This window comes from Artemia franciscana, chromosome 7, assembly GCF_032884065.1.
Source record: "Artemia franciscana chromosome 7, ASM3288406v1, whole genome shotgun sequence".
Lineage (NCBI taxonomy): Eukaryota > Metazoa > Arthropoda > Branchiopoda > Anostraca > Artemiidae > Artemia > Artemia franciscana.
In genome coordinates, this window is record NC_088869.1 from 12,265,358 (window position 1) to 12,291,064 (window position 25,707).

Consider the following 25,707-nt stretch of genomic DNA (forward strand, 5'->3'; position numbering starts at 1 on the left):
ATGCTAGTAAATCCTGCGCTCCCTTCATGGAAATTTTCTTCCCCCATGACAAATTCCTCGATGTAAAGTTCCCCCAGTATATCCCCCTCTTTTCAACCCCTCCCCCCAACAAAAAAATCCTCCTGAAAACACCTGTACACTTCCCAATAACTATTACTATATTTAAGCACTGGTCAAAGTTTGTAACTTGTAGCCCCTCCCACGGGGACTGTGGAGGAGTAAGCCGTCCCCAAAGACATAGTTATAAGGTTTTTCGACTACGTTGAATAAAATGGCTATCTCAGAATTTTGATCCGTTGACTTTGGGAAAATAATTAGCGTGGGAGGGGGCCTAGGTGCCCTCCAATTTTTTTAGTCACTTAAAAAGGGCACTAGAACTTTTCTTTTCCGTTAGAATGAGCCCTCTCGTAACATTCTAGGACAACTGGGTCGATACGATCACCCCTGGGAAAAAGAAAAAAAAAACAAACAAATAAAAAAACAAATAAACACGCATCCGTGATCTACCTTCTGTCAAAAAATACAAAATTCCACATTTTTGTAGATAGGAGCCTGAAACTTCTACATTACAGTTCTCTGATACGCTGAATCTGATGGTGTAATTTCGTTAAGATTCTATGACTTTTAGGGGATGTTTCCCCCTATTTTCTAAAATAACACAAATTTTCTCAGGCTAGTAACTTTTGGTGCGTAAGACTAAACTTGATGAAACTTATATATTTAAAGTCAGCATGAAAATACAATTCTTTTGATGGAACTATTGGTATCAAAATTCCGTTTTTTAGAGTTTCGGTAACTATTGAGCCTGGTCGCTCCTTACTACAGTTCGTTACAACGAACTGATTGAAAAAATTGCGATATATTTACTTCAAACGACAAATTGAAAGTTTTATTAAAAAGATTAGCATTTGGAAAAGTAGGGTCGAAAAAAATTCGTTTGAAATGTTTTCCGGTGTCTACAATTTTGTAATTGAGAAAATTCATCGTAAAATTTTTATTGCAAAAACTAGTTGATCACTTAAAAGCGCTAGAAATACAGTTCCGGACATATTTTATATTAAATATTGATTTACAAACAATAGTTTGGATTCAAAAGCCGTTTTGGAATGGCTTAAGTGAGATTGATCATCTGCCACTTAAAGCTCAAGAGGAATTTGCTGAGCTTTCATGTGACTCAAACTTAAAACTACAATTCCAAAAAAAGCTCTTGACTGAATTCTGGATCTGAACTAGAACTGAATTTCCCACAATCGCTGATGTGGCGTTAAATGTACTTCTGCCAATCAACACCACATATTTATGTGAAGTTACTTTCTCAGCTTTAACACACATTAAATCCCAATATCGTTCAGCGATAAAAATGTTGAAGAGGTCTTACGTCTAGCAGTTTCAAATATTACACCAAGATTTGATTTCTTATCCAATAAATAATAGGCACATCCATCTCATTAAATTTTTAACGTAAACTTTAATTTAATATTTACCACGCAACTACTTGGATATATTCGAGAGAATTAAACAAAAAAAACAAGTTTTTTAAAATGAAAGTAAGGAGCGACATTAAAACTTAAAACAAACGGAAATTACTCCATATTTGAAAGGGGCTTTTCCTCCTCAACGCCCCGCTCTTTACGCTAAAGTTTGACTCTTTTTCTTAACTCTACATTTTAAAACAGTAAAAAACTTTAGCGTAAAGAGCGGGGCGTTGAGGAGGGAAAGCCCCTTTCAAATACGGAGTAATTTCTGTTCATTTTAAGTTTTAATGTTGCTCCTTACTTTCATTTAAAAAACTTCTTTTTTGTTTAATTTCTGGACGTTTTTGAATTAATGCATGGTTTGATCTTGGCTTTCCGCACATAAATAATTAGAGAGGGGCTTGAAACTTCTACAATAAGGTTCTCTGATACGTTGAATCTGATGTTATTCGTATCTTTTTTCCGATTGGATCCTCTGAAAATGAGCACCGCCTTCGCGAAAAGAGTGAATATTTGAAATCAGAACAAAAATTTCTCAGTAGCCATTGTTTTTTCAACCATGAAGCCTCTGCAGGTATGTTTCAAATAGAAGTAATTCTAGTAGTAGTAGTAGAAGAATCAAATAGAAGTAGAATTTCTAGAAGAAATTCTAGTAAATTGATTTTTTGCTATCTCGGAAAGGGTTTAGGTTAGGAAAATGAAACTTTCAGGGATAAATCTACAGGCTAAAGTATGTCCCGGGAAGGTATTTTAAAGTACCCACCTCCACTCCTTCTCCCTCTAGAGGGCCCTGAAATTTGCCTACATGACAGGTCTATACATATTGAAATTTTGACAAAGCAATATTTTACCTCAATTTTCAGTTACCAGTTGCTTTTTATCTGCCTTTAGTTCTGAAAATGCAATTCCTGTTACTTGAATAGAATTTTGAGCCATATCAATGTTGTTTTTTTTTTAATTTAGGATATGTATTTGCATATCTATAAAACCTTATAAAATGGAATTGAGCAAATTTATGAAGCTGAAAATAATTTGTTGTACTTCATTCAAGCAGAAAATCTATTTTGCAAGATTTCACTTTTATAACACACATATTTCTAAAGGTCATCAAAGGTCAGGGCCCTCTAGAGGGAGAAGGAGTGGAGGTAGGTACTTCAAAATACCTTCGCGGGACATACTTTAGCCTGTAGACCCATCTCTGAAAGTTTCATTTTCCTAACCTAAACCCTTTCCAAGATAGCAAGAAGTTAATTAACTATAATTTTACCGAATGTAGAATAATTTTGCCGCTCAAACTTCTCTAAATGTACTCTATTTATATATTATATTTTATACTCTACCCTCCGTGTATCAGGTACCATATGCCCCTCAACAAAATCAACTAATTATGATAGAAAATTATAGAATTATATTTTTTTTCGCAAACTTGAGAAATAGAAACAAAGCGTCACTAGGTAAATTACGAAAATTGGATTCATAGTCCAAGCCGTTTAAGTCTTACTTGAGCTCTTCCGTGTCTACCACTATAATTACTAAATGTTTTGGCTTTAGCTTGGCATAATTTCAATTCATTTTCGTATCCTACAGTCAGCATAGGCATATATTCTTTAGGCTCTCACACAATTCGATATAATTGGTAAAAAATTCTTTATATCCACCTTCAAGAAGATATACCTCTGGCCAATGTAGGGCCGGATAGTGTTCTTTATTTGCATCTCGATCTTTATTTCTTAAGAAACGAGACAAATTGGGCCCTCTCAGAGGAAAATTCACAGTGAAATATAAGAATATTCCGCTTTTCTGCATTGAGCTCAGGTGTCGGGTACGGTGGAATTCGTGCCACTCCACGACCATCAAGATACTCTTGGTATATTGAGTCTTTTGTCCATAGATTTGTAGCGTGTATAATATGCCCACCATTAAATTCGAAAGGGAATCGACAATCTACAACTTCAAACTTGCTTAGAGCATCATTAAATTTACCCCTTATCAAATCAGCTAAAGTATGACAGGATATACTTTTCAATTCTGGATGTTTGCCAACTGTCAGGGGAAGAGCATAAGGTCGAGTACAATCTCCAATAAGATCACTATTGTCAGAAAAGCTTTGAACTGCTCGCATTACTGTATGATGCGACATATCCGTTTCAGATTGACTCCGAAACAGCTTTTTAACAACTGTTTTACTAGTCGGTATCAAACAGTTCGTGGTAACGAACTGTAGTAAGGAGCGACCCGGCTCAATAGTAAACGAAACTCTAAAAAACGGAATTTCGATGCTAAAGGATATATCAAAAGAATCGGATTTTTATGCTGATTTCAAATATATAAGTTTCATCAAGTTTAATTATTGTCATCAAAAGTTACGAGCCTGAGAAAAATTGCCTTATTTTGGAAAATAGGGGGTAACACCCCCTAAAAGTCATAGGATCTTAACGAAAATTACACCATCGCATTCAGCGTATCAGAGAACCCTATAGAAAAAATTTCAAGGTATAATCTACAAAAATGTGGAATTTCGTATTTTTTGCCAGAAGACAAATCACGGGTGCGTGTTTATTTGTTTTTGTTTTTTTTTCCCAGGGGTCATCGTATCGACCAAGTGGTCCTAGAGTGTTGCAAGAGGGCTCATTCTAACGGAAATGAAAAGTTCTAGTGCCCCTTTTAAGTGACCAAAAAATTGGAGGGCACCTAGGCCCCCTCCCACGCTCATTTTTTTCCCAAAGTCAACGGATCAAAATTTTGAGATAGCCATTTTGTTCCGCATAGTCGAAAACCATAATAACTATGTCTTTGGGGATGACTTACCCCCCACAGTCCCTGGGGGAGGGGCTGCAAGTTACAAACTTTGACCAATGTTTACATACAGTAATGGTTACTGGGAAGTGTACCGACGTTATCAGGGGGATTTTTTTGGTTTGGGTGTGGGGTTCAGGGGGGGGGCTATATGGGAGGATCTTTCCTTGGAGTAATATTTCATGGGGGAAGAGAAATTCAATGAAAAGGGCGCAGGACTTTCTAGCATTACTATAAAAAAAAAAACAATGAAAATACAAACATGAAAAAGTTTTTTCAATTGAAAGTAAGGAGAAGCACTAAAACTTAAAAAAGAACAGAGATTATTACGCATATGAGGGGTTCTAAAAATACTTTAGCATAAAGAGCGAGGTATTTAGGAGGAGATAAACACTTCACTCTTTATGCTAAAATTTTTTTAAATAATTTCAACTATTTATTCTACGGCCTTTCTGATTCAGGGGTCATTCTTAAAGAATTGGGATAAAACAAGATTTAGTGTGAAGAGCGAGGTATTAACGAGGGGACCAACCCCCTCATATATATAATCAAAAATATAAGAATATAAAAGTTTGTTACGTAAGTTAATTCTTAAGTTACGTATTTTTTTTTACTAATAAAAACGTTCGTTAAAAATAAAAGATCTAGTTGCCTTTTTAAGTAACCGAAAAATTGGAGGGCAACAAGACCTCCTTCCCCACCCCTTATTTCTCAAAATCGTCTGATCAAAACTAAGAGAAAGCCATTTAGCCAAAAAAAGAATTAATATGCAAATTTCATTTTAATAATTTATGTACGGAGAGCCAAAATCAGTCATGCATTAATTAAAAAACTTTCAGAAATTAAATAAAAAAAAACAAGTTTTTTTAAATGAAAGTAAGGAGCGACATTAAAACTTAAAACGAACAGAAATTACTCCGTATATGAAAGGGGCTTTTCCTCCTCGACACCCCGCTCCTTGCGCTAAAGTTTGATTCTTTCTCGCAACTCTACTTTTTAAAACAATAAAAAACTTTAGCGTAAGGAGCGGGGTGTCGAGGAGGAAAAACCCTTTCATATACGGAGTAATTTCTGTTCGTTTTAAGTTTTAATGTCGCTCCTTACTTTCATTTAAAAAAACTTGTTTTTTTTATTTAATAACACAAGCAATACTCTCATCTGTAGTGGGATTTTCATTTTCTTGCAAATCTGACTTTCGACGTTTATTCTGATGAGGACTGGGATGACTTCGTGGAAGATCAGGGCGCTTAAAGCATACTGGGGTTTGCCGGGGGGATTCTTCTATTGTTTCCAAATGTCGGCTAAAGAGAGGAGATACAGCGACATTGAATGGAAATGTATCTACCATTGAAAGACACCTACAAATAAATATACTATTATAAACATTTCAATTAAGTTAGTACTCCTGAGTCCCACAACACAAAGAGAACGTTTCTGAACAAGAATATGAGTAGAACTGGACTTTTCGATATTGATCGTTTGATGGGTAATAGGGATTTATTTAATGATTAATAACTAGAATTTGTACATGCTGATGTAAAAATTTCTCAAATTCAAAACTTCAAAGTACACATCTCAACGGTAAGGCAAATGCATATATCTAACAAGCAGTGCAAGGTTCTTTTGTGACACGAAACAAATCCTGTTTCAAAGGAACATAATTCTGATGATGGTTTAACAATTATTCTTGAGTCTCGCCCTCTTCAAAAGAGAGAAAAACATAACCACTGAACACGAAGGAAAGTTAAGTACGAGTTTTTTTTGAGCCGATTAGACAAATGAGCAAAACCCCTTTAGATAACGTGTAGGGGCCAATCGTTCAAATGAAAGTTAAGGCCATTTGTAAGCCAATTATGAATAGTTGTAGGGGCCTATAACATGCTAATAGGCTGAATGCTACATACATCCACGATTTTTCTACTGAGCAAAAACTGTTCCTAGCGGGGACTGAGCTAACCCGCGTTGGAGTCCTATCTCCGATAAACTACCCCCCCCCCCCCACACGTTAAATCCTAATGCCAGGTCTTCACAAAGTTTAATGTATTTTCAAAAAAAAATAAAAAAAATCAAACCAAGAACTCAGACATATTTTAGGTAGGGAAACTGTCTTCTCCCCTCCACAGAAAACCGTCTAATGCTTCGACTAGATCACTGCTGTGAAAAAGTTCTTCAAGGTTGACACCATTAAGGATACTCCTCCTTAATTTACTAATCTGTTTGACTACATTTCAAGACATACCCGAAGATTTTTTTATATATAATAGTAATCACTATTCAATTTATAACCCACACATACAAGAAGAGTATAAACGTGGAATACGATAAGAAAAACAACAACACAGAAGTGAAAAATACATATTCAACGAAAATCTCATGAAAATTTGATAATTTCATCGCCAGTCAATATGTACAGGTACAATATTTTCGTTACTAACAACAACTGGTTCTAAGCAATAAGAATTAAAAATGCCCCTTTGTTTTGCATTTATTTTCATAATGGTAATCAAATAAATATCTGATGTTTTTTACTGCTTTCAAAAAGTTAAATACGGAAATAAATGAGGATTCCTTAGACAGTTTGGATACAAGTTATAATGCAAAGTTATGGAGTCTGAGTTTTAGTAATTTTTTTTTTCTGAATGGATTCGGAGTCGGTATATTAAAAATATCCGAAGACGGAGTTGGAGTCGGTTATAACTTATAAAATCTAGTTAGATGAAGCTGGCCGTGGATTCGGAGTCGCGAAGTCGTATTCGGAGTTTTAGTGATTTCCCTCTGAATGGAGACGGAGTTGGAGTCGGTATATTAAAAAAGTATGGAGTCGGAATGAGACTAGGATATAACTTATAACCGACTCCATAGCCATGTTATAATAGATAAATATAATACAAACATGTAACCATAGTAAATAAAAAAGCTTCAGGTCATTCCCTGTGCCCATCCATTCTTCACATTTTCATGTTTTTTTTATGTGCCAGCAGTGTAGCCCAACTATGTTCTATGGACGTAGTTAAAACGTTGATTATAACAAAAGCAGGCACGTCAATTAATGTGGTAAGGGGCAATTGCCGTTTCCCCATCCAAGTTTATAGAAATTTTTGTATTTTTGTTCAAAAAAAAATATTCCTCATTTAATTTTGAAAGGTATATTTTGTCCCTCTACAACTTCATGATTTGACACCCCTGAACAAAATCCAATTACTAAATTGGGTCACTTTTGGATAATTGTCAAATTGAAACTAGATTTTGCTTGAAAGAGATTTCTAAACTATGAGAATTTTTGAAGAAAGGCTGTATTTTTCCATAATTGAAAGAAATACCAATCCATACACAACTCACCAGTCACATCTTCCAATTTTTTTCCAATAGTGTTGCATATGTTTCTGTGTTGGCAGAAAACCAAAATCTTTTTCATACTTTGCCGACTGAGATTTGTTACCTTTTAAGATAGTTTTTTTTATAACGACAATCAGTGTTGCTCCACAGGCGCGTAATTGAACACAAATTCTCAAACCAGTCAAAAAACATATTACACATCAAATAGATTTCAAACTACGAGTAGACACGCCTTGATATATATTGCCATCTGTTATTCTAAATTTTCATTTGAACAACGTAAAACAACCAAGTCTACTTGGATGTCATATTGATGTATTGAGCAACAAGTTCATGCCTTGATAATAGCTAATTGAAATTTGAATTCATAATTTGGAATCTTGTGAATACTTTACTTAAGGGGAAATAAGCCTCAGGAACACTGCACTGCTAATCAGAGATAAATCATTTGTATATTAGCATATACTGGGGGGAATAAAACTAAGAAAACTAAAAAAAAAGTGCCAAAATAGATGAGTTACGATGAATTAAGAAGTTGTACGAAATTTAGGGAAAATACTGAGATTCAAGGACTAAGGGTCTTCCTCTGCGTACATTTCTGTCGGACAGTATGAGGTGTAATAACGTCTTTTAAAAACTAGTCCCGAAATTCCTCTGAGGTAGGCCCTTTACAATGAGAAAATGATAAGCACATTTATAATTCTCAGCATGTGAAAAGGACACTATGCAGAGGGCATATCGTAGCTGTTACCATTAAAGGTCGTGTATGAAATCTCCACACTTTTGATGTAATTACTAAAAATAGTTCGCTATGCTGTTCTCAAAGGATCATGAGAATAATTTCCAGGCCAGGAGGATGGAAGCGTGATTGGGCATGCTTTGCCTTACTGATCTTCCCTTCCAAGAGCATCACGGCAAACAGATGTTGGCAATTGCTTCACAAGTTTTAATATATCATATACGACTTAAAAGCATAACAGCGACGATCTACAATTTAGAGTCAGAATGGCTCCAGAATAAAAAATTTTACCAGCACCGATAGGCCTAGAGTTCTACAGAAACAGTGCCCCACATAATATATTACAAGCCAATTCTGTAAAAAATATGCACCAGAGCAGACATTTTATTTCTTTTGAATGATGAAGGTGAAATATACTAAAATGACTCTTGAGTTGCGCAAATCACAAAACAGTTTAAATGTTACACATGTTTCTTTCGTGAAAGGATGTTTCTTTCTCAAACGTGTTTCCGAAAATACTCCAATCAAATTGCTTAGCATCTGAACACTTGTATTTGCAAAAAAATTGAAGAAGTTGCTCAAACTTAAAGTCTTACGTAAACACATATAACCTTATTAGAACTATAAAAGAAATAGGCAAACAAATCTAGATAAAACTCGCGGAAAAATTCACCAAAAAAGTTTAAACAAAAACAAGCTTCATAAAAGAATCCCCTTTAACAGTTTGAAAAGCTCTCCTCCAGCATCGCAAAGGTCTCCTCCTGATTGCCAATTTTGATAATTTTTTTGAAATAAGCTTTCTTTTAAATGTATAAGAAATATGTCTTCTGAAGCAAGGGACCATCCACTTTCCGCCACATGGTGTACATCTAAGAACACCAAAGGTGCCACACGGTTCCGTAACCTTTGTCACAATTTTCTCCAAGCTTGGTACGTGCCACCTGGTGTATGTGATTTCTGGAAGTGGGCGCCCACTTGTTCTGAAGATCTTTCTGAGTATACAAGAGAGACCCTAACAAAGAAATAACTTGCATCCACACTCCTTGAAATGAGATTAGCGTAACTACTAGTTTTTCCAAATGCAAAAATTCGAAAAACAAAACAAACATGTATGAATACAGAGATAGGAGTACCTTCGAATTGACTGTCTCGAGAGACGTTGTGTCTTTGGGACAAAAGTAGTACTTCGCTCTGGTAGGGTTGTTGCTCTAGGTATCAATTCGGAATTCTGAGGAGCTGCAGGCGGTTGGACAGTGATCGGTGCTGAGAGAAGTGAGCTGAACTTATCACTTGGATCAGCAACTGTTTCATCGTCACTCTCCAGAATCGCAGATGCCAAAAACCCGTCATCTTCTTCACATGATATCTATGAGGAAGGCAGAAGTAATTAAAAAAAGAAGACAAAAACAACATCAGCAGGGAATTACCGTTCCTTGTTTTAGTTCCATCTTTTTCGTCACGACACTAAATTCCTCTCTCTCATGACAGATTGAAACGAAAAATAAGGAAACGATACCTTTCTAGACCCCCCAAAAATTGGAAAACATTAACTCAGAATTAGAAATTAGGCCAGAGAATTCCAGAATAATTGCTGATGTAGACGAGTTACTGAACTATGAATTGCGAGTCAAAATTGCTTTTCACCTATAAGGATGAAGTTTTGCCACTAGTATTCAAAACAACGTTAAACAACTCATTTGAAACAACTTAAATATATATATACATATATATATATTACATTATATATATTAAATATATATATATATATATATATATATATATATATATATATATATATATATATATATATATATATATATATATATATATATATATATATATAACTTTTAAATATATTACTTTCTAAAAATATCGAAAAAGAAGAAAACAAATTTTTACAAAATTCAAATTCATAGGCAGACATTCAGTAAATTCAAAGAAGACCTTTACAATCATAGCCTAACCAGAAAATCATAATGCCCTAACAGAAACAAACCATTACTCGCATGTTTACAAAGAAAAAAACATATAATGCATCGATAATTTTTTGTTGGGTGTCTCTACGGCTGCCTGAAGATTTAATTACTAATTAAAAACATATTTCAAAGAATTAGATTCAAGATACGCAGTCCAGCATTTTGTAAATATGCAACATATTTATCAACTGAATCAATGAATTTTTTTCTTTATGTGCTTGAATTTTGTGATTTGTTCCAGAAATAAATAAAAAAATACAAAAACAAAAAACAATGACTTGGTAGAATTCTTTCCTAGTTGATATTGATTATAAATCTAGACATGTCTGCTTTCAGGTCGTTAAATAAACTTAGTCTGAGCTACCAAGTTAGAGGATTCTCCTTTTTTTCCTGGACTTTTTTAAAATAAATTTATTATTAGAATAAAGGATTTCCTTTAAAATACACCCACTGTGACTCCTAAAAATATCCTTATAATGAAAGATGGATAATTAGACTTCTAACACCAAAATTGCCATGAAGTGCAGGCGGAAATAGAAAAGAAAAGGTAGTTGATGGAGCAAATAGAAGAAAGTTCCTTAAAAATTTTGTTTCAACTTTCCCCGAATACAAAGTTCAGAAAAACTATTCAGGTAAACGATATTACAGTTTTCCAAAGAATCATAAAAAAATACTGTGTGTTAAAATGCTCAAAAACAGAATGGTTTTCGTCATACAGGCAGTTTTGTATTTTAGAAATATTTCGAGTTTTTAGCGATATTTATTCTTCATCAACAGCCCATCCATATTTTATTCTTATCCACGTTTTCCTCAATACAGAAACAGTTACGTGAGTTAAGCTCATACTAGAAAACTTTCCAGCAAGACTTCTTTTCTGCTTAAAGAAAGGAGTCAATAACAATGCCTTTCAATGTCAAGGGACTGATTCTATGTGAACTCCAAATATTTTAGTATGATACGACAAACTAAAAGCTTAAGAATTCGGGTTGTACCCCTCCCCTTCCCAAAAACTTCAAGAACCTTCACGGTGTGCTTCTAATTTCTTATTGGCTTGTCTTGTCCTTTTATTTTGCCCACTCACCTCCCCCCTGAAATATTACAACACCCGCAAAAAACTTATATTTATTTATATACGTGTAGCCAACTAATCTAGCTTCAATTTACTATATAATTAGGAAATTTTTTAGCCAAAATCAAGGGGCGATCTGTTCTTATGACTGCAAATGCAATTGGTGGATGAAGATTTGTCCACTGAAATAAATCCCACTTAACAACTTATTTTGAAAATGTAATATTCACCATCTCGATTGGGAAACAAAGTTATATAGAAATAAAACGAAACTAACAGCTTGAAAATGTTCTTCCTCTAAAAAATTCGGAATAAATATTCTTCGTTTATCAAGTGTCTATTGTAATTATTTAAAACCTATAGCAATTAAGAGATCTAGAAATTAAATGTTTTTACACTTCCTAGTCACTGGCTCAACTGCCCATACTGAAAATCAATTTCGAAATAAGCACTAGGATAGTGATTACCGAAGAAAACGTGCGGCTCAGAAGGCGCAAGTGACTTTTTTCGTCTTTAACAGCCTTTAGAGACTTTTTTGGTAACTTAAATTCCATTCCATCACTTTCGCCTCCAGAGTATCCGCTATCCTGGGAGCTAGGGCTCTTTGGAGGACTGAAGGGGTTGCGAATTGGACTGCTCAACCGCACTGGGCTGTTATTCAGCATGATATTCGATTTGCTTGGACTTTGGATTGATAGGCCTCGACGAGACGGACTTCCTAGACGATACTGCAACGAGCGACGAACTGGACTGGTCTGATTTTGTCGTCGAATAGGACTGCAAAGTAAACTTGCGGTTTTGGCAGGACTAAAGGTGAAACTGGCACCTAGAATTAAAAATCTATTGAATGAAAGGTCATGAGATGAACTACGTTAAGACTGACAGTTAGATGTTTCGATGGAATTCAATCATTTATAACCAGCATTCAAGGACATGAGTGAATTGACAATTGTCCATGTTAAAAAAAAACAAAACAAAAAAACAACAACAAAAAAACAAGGACTTAATGAAACGTCGAATTTTTACCCTAAATCAAATAATTCGTAATTAGATCTTTTCTAATTAATAATAGTGTAACTTTTCATTTTGATAATACGAACCACTCAATATTTTTCATGCAATGGCTCCAGGGAATTTATTGATACATCAAGGTTTTTTTTTACTTCTATAACTATAATTGATCTTTGCAACCAGATGTACACTTTGCAAAAAGGGGGCTATCTTTTGTGAGAGAAGATATTAAATAATTGTCAACAGATATTTTGTTTTTTGGTTCTGTCTTTTTTGGAGGGGGGGGGGGGGGTAAAAAATAAAATTAAAAAACGTAGCTTTTATCGTCATATTGTTTTACTCTCTTGGGAAGGGAAAAGAATCCTTCAGATGAATCTTGAAGCGTACACCTTTTTCATATATTTTTCTTCGGTTTTTAACTACCTCCGCTCTTTTTGCGAAGAATTGATGGTATTTGTGTATTATACGCCACTCACTCACGTTTACGCTGTCTAAAACTCAAGAACAAACCGGTTTCTTCGTTACTTTTTTCCAGCTTAGCGTGAGATAACACAAAGACAAGTGATGAATAGATGGGAAATATACAATTTGGGATATATATTGGCATATTAGCGAGGGGGAGGTGGGGGTAAAGTATTTGGACAGTTTGAAGTTAGAAAACAATTCTTACTTCATAACATGGATATTTTACCTAACACAATTGTAACACGATTGTACCTAACACATTTTGCATGCAGAGCCGCTATACTTTTACCCCCCCCCCCAATCTGCAAATATATAGCCCAACTTATTTCTTAAGTATTATTCATCATATTTTGTGATATTTCATTAAGATTGAGCGCAAAAGAAACATGCTCTAATTAAATGAAGCACTTGAGTGAGTGGCGTATAATACACAAGCTTCGAGTTGATTTCTGTCGAAGGGTCCGCTATGAATTCTACTGAAATCTTAACAAGTGAAACCGAGAAGGACATCAACACTAATGTAGTTAGGCTTAACAGAAAAGGCATTTACTGTTTGAATGAAATATTTCTTCACTAGTCTGACTACTACCATTTTTGGCTCGAGTCTAATTAAACGCGTTACAGATGCCCCGAGAACCAGAAAAATTTACGAAGGATAATTTGTCTGCAAGACAAGACATCAATAATGTTAACACGATGATAAATTCTTAATTAGTCAATAGCTTTACCTAAACTTCAATGGTCAAGGTGCATTTCCATCTCATTATCTATTTACCGTTGCCATAAAAAAAAAAAAAAAAGTTTAAATACCTGCAGATGTTTGGATTAGGCAATAACTAATCAGATTTGTTACTGAAATGCCAACTGTCAATATAGATAAGCGATCAGAAAATTAAAAAACGGACCTAGAGACCGGAACAATCGCTTCTTCGCCATTTTCAGCGGAAGCCTTGCGAAAACTATTTGCAATCTTTTTTGCATGCTCCAAAGAACTAATTTTGTTTGTCACTTATAAAAACGGATGTCGTTGAACATTCTCTGTCTAAACTGAATATAAAGTAATATGAAAGTTTTTCAGTAGACATGATAACAGCTCAAAGTAGGGCGTTTTTTAGTCAGTACTGACGTATTTAATTGTAAAAAATATATTTTGGGAAAAAATGAACCAGGTAATAACTTAGCCATTATTCATAGTACATCCTTTTCCAGACGACAAGAACACATTCACAGCTTAATCCCAAATCCAGATGCCACGAAAAACATTTTTTTAGCAGATAAAACACATAAAACTAAAAACCTTTTCCATGCTTTCATCCTACCTAAAGCTAAAAAATACTATCGAAAACCGGCACTTGTCAACCACAAATTGTAGCCAGACCGTCCTAGATTATACGATGCAAAACGAAAATCCAATAAGAGATGCCAAAATCGTGCCAAAGAGAGAACGGAACATAATCATCAATAAACGAACACGGAGAACCTTTTATTTTATCTGCTCACTGTCTGAAAATCGACTCTTTATCATGTTTTACGCTTTCTAAGGTATACTACGATGTCTGCACTTAAGTGTTGTACGTATCAGGTCTAAAGTTAAAAAATTCTGATAATACACAATGCTAAATCATCTACAATAATTCGAGAAATGTATGGAGCGGGAGAAAAATGAGTTATAATATTTTTATTTAGCCTTTGTGCATTTTTCGAAGAAAAAGTATACCTTTTCAGCCGATTAAATGATGCAGAAAAAAAAGTGTCTAACTTTTAAGGTAGCTTTTCCGGCTGGCGGATGCGTCTCACACAATTCGGAACAGGAAATTTGTGGCAAAGATTGCCTTCGAAGTACTATTTGCGTTGTGACGTGACGCCACAATTACGACCAACAAACAAAGGAAGATAATTCTAGTGACATCCGGAGAATTAATACCCGGGTACAGGGCGTTTCTTCTTAGTTGAAATTACCTGCCGTGGGAAATAACAGTACCACATCTTCACCACGCAAAATGATGAGTAGGTTACATAGATACAAATCGCGTTGTTTTGTGCTAATGGCTTTAATGCACAAAGGTTCAAAGGCGAGGGATTAGTATGGTGAGGCATTTCAATGTAAGGATCATTAGACTCAGTTTTAGCGCTTACTAGGCTAACAGTCTCCAATCATCATCATTACCTGGATTTTCAAACACACGTCGGCTGCGGCAATGTGACAAGGCGTAATGTGAAATTTCCTGTTCCGGCAGAAACAAAAAGTCGGTGCTTTCAAAAAAGCATTATATTCTCTTTTCTCTCCCTTGCAGAAAGATGGAAAATAGAGCTTTTAATTATCAGTCATTTTGACTGTGTTTTAGATATAAAAACAAACTTCCTCTTATAAACATCAAAGAATCCAAAACATATCAGTTTTCCCGCTCTCTGGTAAAAATTATGTTGTGCACCACAGCACCTTTTGAGTTAAAGGGCTGATGTTAAAAAGGTCAAAATGAAAAGGTCCTCCTGACTTATAACAAGTTTCTTCCTAAACACGATACAGCAGTAATAAATTGGTCCAATTACTTTAAGTTACGGATAAAGTACCCCATTTGATTTTCGTTTAAATTAAAAAAATCAAACAATAGGGTCTCGAAAGTGGTAGCCTTTGTATATAAGTAATCTTTTCTTGGACTTAAGAACATACCTAGGGATGTCTCGGCGGAGGGCTTCCCAAAAACATATGGAGAATTATAGAGAATAAGTTAGAAATTATTAAAAAAAAAATTTGGAACAATTTCATGATTTTGGGCGGGCATCGAAGGTCCTCTTCGAATTCTCTAAAAAAGAAATATATGCGACTCCAACAAAATAAATGCAGATACTAAAGAAAAAGGAAGAAGACAGCAGAAAAAGAATCGTAGGTAATCATTCGAAAAAAACTTACAGCTGAAAAATGTTCATGAACAATTTTGCAATTGATTCCGCATTCTCAATATATTTAAATTTTTCATGTAAATGATTTGTTGATTTGTAATGATTTGTTGATCCTCTCATAAATGAGTGGGCTATCTTGATTTATGAGGTAAAACCCTTCAATTTCAACCCTAAATTTTAATTTTGACTTTACTTGTAACATAGTGAAATCTTTTTTATTCTTTTTTATTTAGTTAATATTAGGAAGTACTAATGCTGCACAATAAAAATATATTTGAAGGAGTGTCCAATTCTGATACTAAATTACGATCAACATGTAGTTTAATTTATTATGCAGACATTTTAAAAGCGTCCTAAAAGTTGCAAAAAAAAAGCCAAGAAAAATCCTCGCCAAGACCACATCCTCGCCAAGCTTAGTTGTTTGTTGGCTAGCGAATAACTGACTAGGTTGGAACGAACTAAGGTAATAGCTTTAAATAGTCAGCGGGAGTTTCATCAAAAATATTTCAGGACAAAGAAATTTTTTTTAGAAGCCTACACCTTTTGATACTACCCAGACCAGTAGTAAAGTAAGTAGGTATGCCAGCACTAGACGTCAAGGTCCGAAACCGGTGATGCTGATCTCCGTTTCGTGGCCCTTCACCAGGGAAGTTCAATGGGGGATGGATGGAGGAGGGGGTCGAGAGTCAACTATCTTGTGCTGTCGCATTTCCTTCCTGCTTACCTTCCCCGAATTTCTCCAGGTACCTATTTAGAGATGAGTTGACTCTGGCTGAGCTTACAGAGTCACACCACTGACCCCGTCCCAAACCAAGTAACCGGCCACGCCAGGAATCGAACCCGTGCCTCTCGGACAAAGGATTCCCAACTAAGGACGTGAACCACTTAGCCAGGGCGGCTCAGAGACCTGGACTTCGGGATGTCGTATACGGTGCAATGTCAAATTGTTCCTTTCTATAACGTTTTCAGACTGACCAGATCTAAGGCTGAGGTCAAGTATACCACCATTTGCAGTATAAGAGAGATAAAAGAGTAACTGTTGCACTCACTTAATATTTTCAATTTAAGATAATATTCCAGAATATTTCAAGAACAGCTTCTCTTCACACGTTTGATTACGTTTTTTTAGAGGGGCATGAGCCCATTTTTCGTAGTTGTTGTTAGTATAATCAGTCACTTCGAAAATTATGAATAATTATTCACTTAATCGATTCATGAGGTGCCAAACCCCAATAATGTCGACAACTGCTTCAAGTTTTCACTTCAGTTATTATTTCTAGTCATATAAGTTCAAGTTCCTTTTATTATTAAGTTCCTTTTATTAGTCAATTCGCTTCTCTTTTTCTGTTACAATCCATTCCTCTTTTCCTCCTATTTTGATATCCATTTCTTTCCTATATTCATCCTTTTCTCTAATTACAACCCCCCTTCCCCCTCGATTTCTCGCTCACTTCAATTTTTCCATTTGGTGGAATAAATAGTTTTGCATATCTGCTTCTAGTGAGAATTATAGACTGGAACCACCCATTTCATGAAACCAGAAGGGACTAGGACTTATCCTTTCGTTTTTGTTAGACTAACCCTTTTCAAAGTTTTTCTCGGATTTTTGGCAGTTCAAGGAAGGGTTCGACAACCCAGTCGAACATCAAATTATGTTTTCATTTTACTAATCAAATAAACTTTTTACATGTATTGAAAGAGGCGACGTTTTCAAGCGATCCTTGCTTCTAATTGCCAAAAACCGTCTTTTAGTAACAATTATCCGCTCTTTTGCATCTTCTGGCTACTAAGTTATGAAAATGGCACATTTTAATACAAGCATATATATATATATATATATATATATATATATATATATATATATATATATATATATATATATATATATATATATATATATATATATATATATATATATATATATATATATATATATGGTGTCCTTATACCATTATAATTAAATAAAACGTCACTAGCTGACGTGTTGTAAATAGATAGGCTATATATATATATATATATATATATATATATATATATATATATATATATATATATATATATATATATATATATATATATATATATATATATATATATATATATGGTGTCCTTATACCATTATAATTAAATAATACGTCACTAGCTGACGTGTTGTAAATAGATAGGCTACTACAATATATCTATGGATATAAATTACGTAATTATGAATCCCTTTATCGTTCAAAAGGAATAGATCAAACAAATAAAAAAAGAAGAGAAATCAAGATTCTAAAAGTGAAAAAACTAACTATTTGTACTAAATAATTTCCCGAAAAACTTCTAAATGTTCATCTTACTTGAATATGAATTGGCTTGCATGGGAACATAAGTGACTAAAAACCAGAGTGTTGTTCAAATAAATAAAAGTAAGTCTTCGTTTCCTCAAAAGATTTTTCCAGAGCGAGGCATATGTGTATTGTTTATCATCTTGGTGGATAAAAGCTTATTTTTCGAAGAAAACATCATTGCTAGGATGAAAGTGAATACCTCAGGGTTCATTACATAGTGGAGCTCTAAGACCTGAGGTCATGGTGCTCAGTCGGTAGTCCTACTGTTAACTCCAGCATTATTGCACCTAAAGACAGTTCTCACACGCTCTCTTCAACCTTCAACAAACAAAGAAAAAATTTCCAAATTCTCAGGTTCTGTTATTCGGTTGCCAAAAATCCCTTCTTAGCATCAGGACTGAAAAAGCCTGAAGAGATGAATGCCTAATGAAGGCTTGTAGTATCTCAAGGCGAAAAATCTGAAAACAAAAGGAGTTACTTACAAAAATAGCTATTTTCCTTGTTGACAAAGGTGACGGGTGTCAGATGTTTGGCTGGTGCAGTATCATCGGAGTCATTTCTAAAAGTTTCGGGCGTATCCATTGTGCTACTGCTTGAAATGCTTGAAAGAGAAAGACGCTTCCGAGGAGTGTCCATTAAGGAAGCACCGTGAAATTCGTTGGCTAAGGAGCTGACCGGAGACAAAGTCCTTGCATCAAACCCTAAAAAATTGTAACAAAAGAGATTATAAAAGTGATTAGCGAAAAAAGAAGAAAACTATTAATAAACAGCACACTTTATCCGGTCTCTTTCTCCTTGAAAAAAATTGAGATTATCTTGGTTCCTGCAGAAACACAAGGTACGGCATCAGGCGCGTCAATTGGGAAGGGGACAAGATTTTAACATACCCCTTTTAAGGTATTTTCACAGCAAAGCAAAAATCCTTAAAAAAAAATTTCTCCTAGAGGCAACACTTTGAATCTGTTTTAACAGAGAGAAAGATTTATTTATTAAACTGATAATAAACAAAAAATGGTTACTACCTTAACACTTACTGACTCAGCAACCCAACGGACTGTCAAACTGTCCCGCTGGTGTTTTTCTACCCGACGACCAAAATGATGATTACTATAATAAATTATAAACTGTCTGCAAGCAATGTAGTAAATACAACAAATACCAATATCCAAAGATCGGCTCCACAGCTCCTAAAAATGAGTATCTACGCTTCCGAGGGATGTGAATACATCCAGTTGAGAATCTTTACTTTAGAACATAACAAAATTAGGCCCTTTATGTGCATTTTTAGTTTTCTCAGTATGCACATTTTCGTTTTTTAAACATATCCCAGGGAACTGTGCATTTTCGGTGTTCCTGGAGGGGGGATGGCGGCGATTACCCTTTGACTTCCCAAGATGAGGTAAATATTCTAGTTTTTAACTCCTTGGCTTACAGATATCCCTGAGCTCAGTTTTTATATCCTTGTCACTGTCCTTGAGTAGCCTTCATTTTAATATTTTTTTTTAACGCATCCCAGGCAACTGTAAGAAAACAGCGACCCGTACAAACAGTAGTCAAAACTCCAAAAGACACGAGTTCTTTTCATATATATATATATATATATATATATATATATATATATATATATATATATATATATATATATATATATATATATATATATATATATATATATATATATATATATATATATATATATATATATATATATATATATATATATATATATATATATATATATATATATATATATATATATATATATATATATATATATATATATGTATATATATATATATATATGTATATATATGTATATATATATATGTATATATATGTATATATATATATATATATATATATATATATATATATATATATATATATATATATATATATATATATATATATATATATATATATATATAATTATTAGCGTAAGAATATTTACTTATTCTTAGAGCAAGGGGAGAAGATCTTGAAAAAGGAGGGCGGAACAATGTCGATGAAAATTGAATCATAAAATTAGAAATGTACAACTCTATGCTCGAGGTTTCGAGTTTGATTGTTTTAGAACAATCAAAAGGTAATATACACATCATCCAAACTTACCAAAGCACTGAACCCCACCATCTAACTCCCCCAAAGAGAGCAGATCCAGTCCGGTTACGTCAATCACGTATCTACGAAATTTATAAGCATTTTCCAAGATTTCTGGTTTCCCCCTCCAGCTCCCCCCAATGTCAACTGATCTGGATTTGAAATAAGAGCTCTGAGACATGATTTCCTTCTAAATATCAAATTTCATTAAGATCCGGTCACCTGTTCATATGTTAAAAATACCTCAATTTTTATAACTTTTCCAAATTAACAACCATATTGTTAATTCCAAAATTAACAACATTTTACTCCCTAGTCAATTCTTTTTCAGGGGGCGGCAACTCGGTCAAAGACAAAGTTATCAGTTTTCTTTGTCGCTCGATTTTGCATGTTTTTTTTTTTACTTCTTGAAATAAATTCTACCTTTGATGTGTATATAGTATTTGAGTTGGCGTGATTATTAGGATAGACCAACGGGCATTGACCAGGTATGTAGCCTGGAATTTATGTAGCCTGGAATTTATTTCAAGAAGTAAAAAATGTAGAGGTAAAATAGTAGAGTTAGAAGTAAAATTATGTAGCCTGGAATTTATTTCAAGAAGTAAAAAAAAACATGCTTATTGAAAGAGAAAGAGAAAGCCATTTAGCCAAAAAAAGAATTAATATGCAAATTTCATTTTAGTAATTTATGTACGGAGAGCCAAAATCAGACATGCATTAATTCAAAAACTTTCAGAAATTAAATAAAAAAAACAAGTTTTTTTTAATGAAAGTAAGGAGCGACATTAAAACTTAAAACGAACAGAAATTACTCCGTATATGAAAGGGGCTTTTCCTCCTCGACACCCCGCTCCTTGCGCTAAAGTTTGATTCTTTCTCGCAACTATACTTTTCAAAACAATAAAAAACTTTAGCGTAAGGAGCGGGGTGTCGAGGAGGAAAAGCCCCTTTCATATACGGAGTAATTTCTGTTCGTTTTAAGTTTTAATGTCGCTCCTTACTTTCATTAAAAAAAACTTGTTTTTTTTATTTAATTATTAAACAAAATCCATAATAGAAATAGATTTCGGCAGCATGAATGAATTTATTGCCTTTAACTTCGACAGAAGTGATTTGACTAAGCAATACATTAAGAGTTTGTCATCACTTTGAAAAACAACTTAAATTTCGTCAACGTGAAACGAATTTTGTTCAACAGGAATTTATTTAACTAAACTACACCCATCTTGATAAACCCCCGGGTTATTATAACTCAAAATCCAAAATTTTAAATATTCACTAGAAAGATATTATTGCTGTCCAGGAAATACTGGAAAATCTCAGCCCAGTTCTTCCGGTAGGAGGACAGAAACTGAAGTTTTAAAGCAACTGATTTCATATTTAACCCATTAAAAAAAAAAAAAAAAAAAAAAAAAAAAAAAAAATCAATTTATCTGCTCTAAGCTCTTACGAACCAGAATCGAATTCCCGAAATAGAATTGTAAGACAGCTGGACTGGATTAGTTGCATTAAATACCATTTTAGCATTTTCTATCAAATAACCCATAGCGACAAACTCAGCGGTCTAAATACAGCTTTTGGAGATTTGGGTAAATATTTAGTGATCGGCCACTTCTGAAGGAAACATAGTAGCCTACCATTAGGAAGCATAGTAGCTTCCTTCATTAAACATGAACGAAGTAATAGCTAAATAAATATAATAGTAGCCTACCACTAATTTGCTTATTTTATTCTATTTCTGAAAATTATGGTTGCCTTTCTGATGATGCACCCCCCTCCTGATTATTCCAGATGTACCCCTATAAACTGAAAGAAAATACTAAAACAATGAAAGGTAAATTTGCAGTTTACAACAGAATTTAGCGAGGGCAAAAACTAAATACATCACTTGATGCCTTTTTTTTTGTTTTTTCATAGTTCAAAAATCGCTTTTGGGGGAAATTCAATTTTGATCCCTTAAAAGGCTTAAAATAGTCCATAGTCCACAAAAGTTTAGAAGGATGTTTCTAAAAAAAACTGGCTAGTGAGAAAAAATATATGCCATTTGTAGCTTATCCAGGAATGGTAAGTACTATTTCTCTTGGTCTTAACAGTAGAATTTTATTTTGAAAACAAACTTACAGAAACTTTCAAAGAGCTATAAATACCTGAAAAATGGCGTCAGTTTACCTGTGACGTTATTTTTGAGAGGTTTCTGCCTTTCTTTAAAAATTCTGCAAATTTGTTTTCTTAATACTATTTTAGTCTCAAGACTAAGGAAAATAATAATTATAATTTCTTAATCAACTATAAATGGCAATTTTTCTTCACTGGAAAACTTTTTTTTAATGTTTTTAAACTTTTGACAGCTATGGACTGTTTTACCTTTTGGGACTCCACTAAGGGCTGAAAATTGAATTTGTCCCATAAACTATTATTGAAATGTGGGAGAGCATAAGAAAATGTATCAAGCAATGTATTCACTTACATTCTAGCTCAATTATGTTGTAAACTGCAAAATTACCCAGTGAAATTCTTACAAGCCCATTTTTGACTCATCAAAGTGTTAAGATCTTACAACTTACTGCCAAATAGAAAACTGAAGAGAGGACTTAGATGACAATCTCATAAAGATCCTCAAATCACTGATTAGAGTTGAACGAAAATCATATTCGCAGAAAAAAAAAAGAAAAAAAATAAGACGTAAGATCTGAATCTTCCAATTTTCCTTAAAATTATTTCTTTTCGGAGATCGTTTTCTGTCAAGATCTTGGCAGATTAATTTTTCTAAGAAACACGGCTAATATCGAGCATGTCAACATTAATCAGATTATCATAATTTTTTCCATAGTTATCCACTTTTTGAATATCATTTCAATATTCTTATCCAATACATCACAAGCGAAACTAGATTTCATTGAAACGAGACTACAAAAAATCCGTTTTAAGAAAGAACCTATCTCGTATCGCGAGATTTGATTAACAGATAAACATATTATTAGAGCTTTATTTGAGACCATCAGGATGGAGGCTCGGGTGCATTGTAAGAAAAGTGACGGCGATATTTACAAAGAAATAAACCAAGGAATCTAATGGTACTTTTTTAAAATTAATGGTAAAATTCTAGTTAATTGACTTCTTGCTATCTCGGAAAGGGTTTAGGGTAGGAAAGTGAAACTTTCAGGGATGGGTCTACAGGCTAAAGCATGTCCTGGGAAGATATTCTAAAGTACCCACCTCTACTCCTTCTCCCTCTAGAGGACCCTGAAATTTGTCTACATGGCAGGTCCTATACCTATTGAAATTTTGACAAAATGACATGTTACCTTAATTTTCAGTTACTAGTTGCTTTTTCTCTGCCTTTAGTTCTGCAAAATGCAAGCGTTTTCGACAATTCATCCCCAGACCCCCCTTCCTCTAATGATCTTATAAATCCCTAGGCTATAACAAGAAACTAAGCAAAAATAAAAGATAAAAATGATGGAATTCTTACTTCATGATATGCAGCAAGTACCAATGAACCATATTTTCTTCTTTTTCCCCATTTTATCTGTTTTTGAATGAATTTTCATCAACTATCATGCTATTTTTTTCTACATAGCCTAAGGCTATGGGTGGGCTTGGGATGGATTGTCAAGAATGCAAACAAAACCATAAAATAAACATAAAATTAGTTATCTAAAAGTATCTCTTTTCGTTATAGCATATCCTGTCTCAGGATGTCATGACATTATATCCATGGCAAAAGTTCTGAAAACAAAGAAAAAATTTGACCTACCGGCCAAGGCCACTGCAATAAGGACACAAAGTTATGGCCCCATATTTCCTGTCCACCAACGATAGCGCACTAACTCTAAGAAACCCACAACATCATAATTTATATAACACCGAAAGTGACCCTTGTGCCTCTTTCCTCCCTCTCTGATTGGTCAAAAACTAGAAATCTTCCGATCCTTTGTTAGAAAAATTTGCTTTGGAAAGAACGACCTTCGAAACGTGTTGGAAATTGGGATTTCCACTTAGAGCTAAGACATGGTCCTAATTGCCTGATCTATAGGCGTACGAAATTTTGAATCTGAGCCTACACTTTGTTTGGAGTTCGTTTTTTATGGGCCTTCTCCAAATTATTGTTTTTGTTCGATCAAAACATAGCAACAAATCTTGGTCCAAAAAGGCTCGATGCTTTAAGAAATTAAATAAAAAAAACTAGTTTTTTAACTGAAAGTAAGGAGCGACATTAAAACTTAAAACGAACAGAAATTACTCCGTATATGAAATGGGTTGTCCCCTCCGCAGTCCCACGCTCTTTACGCTAAAGTTTAACTCTTTGCCACAATTCTACTTTTTAAAACAACTAAAACTTTAGCGTAAAGAGCGTGGGACTGCGGAGGGGACAACCCATTTCATATACGGCGTAATTTCTGTTCGTTTTAAGTTTTAATGTCGCTCCTTACTTTCAGTTAAAAAACTAGTTTTTTTTATTTAATTTCTGAACGTTTTTGAATTAATGCATGTTTGATTTTGGCTCTCCGCACATAAATTATTGAAATGAAATTAGTATATTAATTTTTTTTTGGCTAAATGGCTTTCTCTTAGTTTTGATCAGACGATTTTGAGAAATAAGGGGTGGGGAAGGAGGCCTAGCTGCCCTCCAATTTTTCGGTTACTTAAAAAGGCTACTATAACTTTTAATATTCAATGAACGTTTTTATTAGTAAAAAATATACGTAACTTAAGAATTAACTTACGTAACAAACTTTTATATTCTTATATTTTTATTATGTGTACGAGGGGGTTTGTACCCTCGTTAATACCTCGCTCTTTACACTAAATCGTAAGTTTTGTTCCAATTCTTTAAGAATGACCCCTGAATCAAATAGGCCGTTGAATAAATAGTTGAAATCACTAAAAATATTTTAGCATAAAGAGCGAGGTATTTATCTCCTCCTAAATACCTCGCTCTTTATGCAAAAGTATTTTTAGAGCCCTTCATATGCGTAATAATCTCTGTTTGTTTTAAATTTCAATGCTATTCCTTACTTTCATTTGAAAAAACGTTTTCATGTTTATTTTTTCATTGTTTTTTTTTATAGTAATGCTAGAAAATCCTGCGCCCTTTTCATTGAATTTTTTTTCAACCATGGCATATTTCTCCAAGGAAAGATCCTCCCACATAGCCCCCTCCCTCAACCCTACCCCCAAAACCAAAAAAATCCCCCTGAAAACGTGTGTACACTTCCCAATAACCATTATTATATGTAAACACTGGTTGAAGTTTGTAACTTGCAACCCCTCCCCCAGGGACTGTGGGGGAGTAAGTCATCCCCAAAAACATAGTTATTAAGATTTTCGACTATGCCAAACAAAATGGCTATCTCAAAATTTTGATCCGTTGACTTTGGGAAAAAAATGAGCGTGGGAGGGGGCCTCGATGCCCTCCAATTTTTTTGGTCACTTAAAAAGGGCACTAGAACTTTTCATTTCCGTTAGAATGAGCCCTCTTGCGACATTCTAGGACCACTTGGTCGATACG

General features: G+C 34.2%; 1 protein-coding gene across 1 annotated transcript; it reads right to left on the bottom strand.

Annotated features, from left to right (window-relative positions):
- Window positions 1-979: 979 nt before the first annotated feature.
- LOC136029605 (M-phase inducer phosphatase-like) lies at window positions 980-24,048 on the bottom strand. The gene is given in 7 exon segments (XM_065708109.1): window positions 980-3,234; window positions 3,236-3,780; window positions 5,404-5,629; window positions 9,480-9,712; window positions 11,859-12,217; window positions 18,578-18,796; window positions 23,953-24,048. Coding segments are annotated over 6 exon segments (1,689 nt in total). The 5' UTR covers window positions 18,732-18,796; window positions 23,953-24,048; the 3' UTR covers window positions 980-3,062.
- Window positions 24,049-25,707: the final 1,659 nt, after the last annotated feature.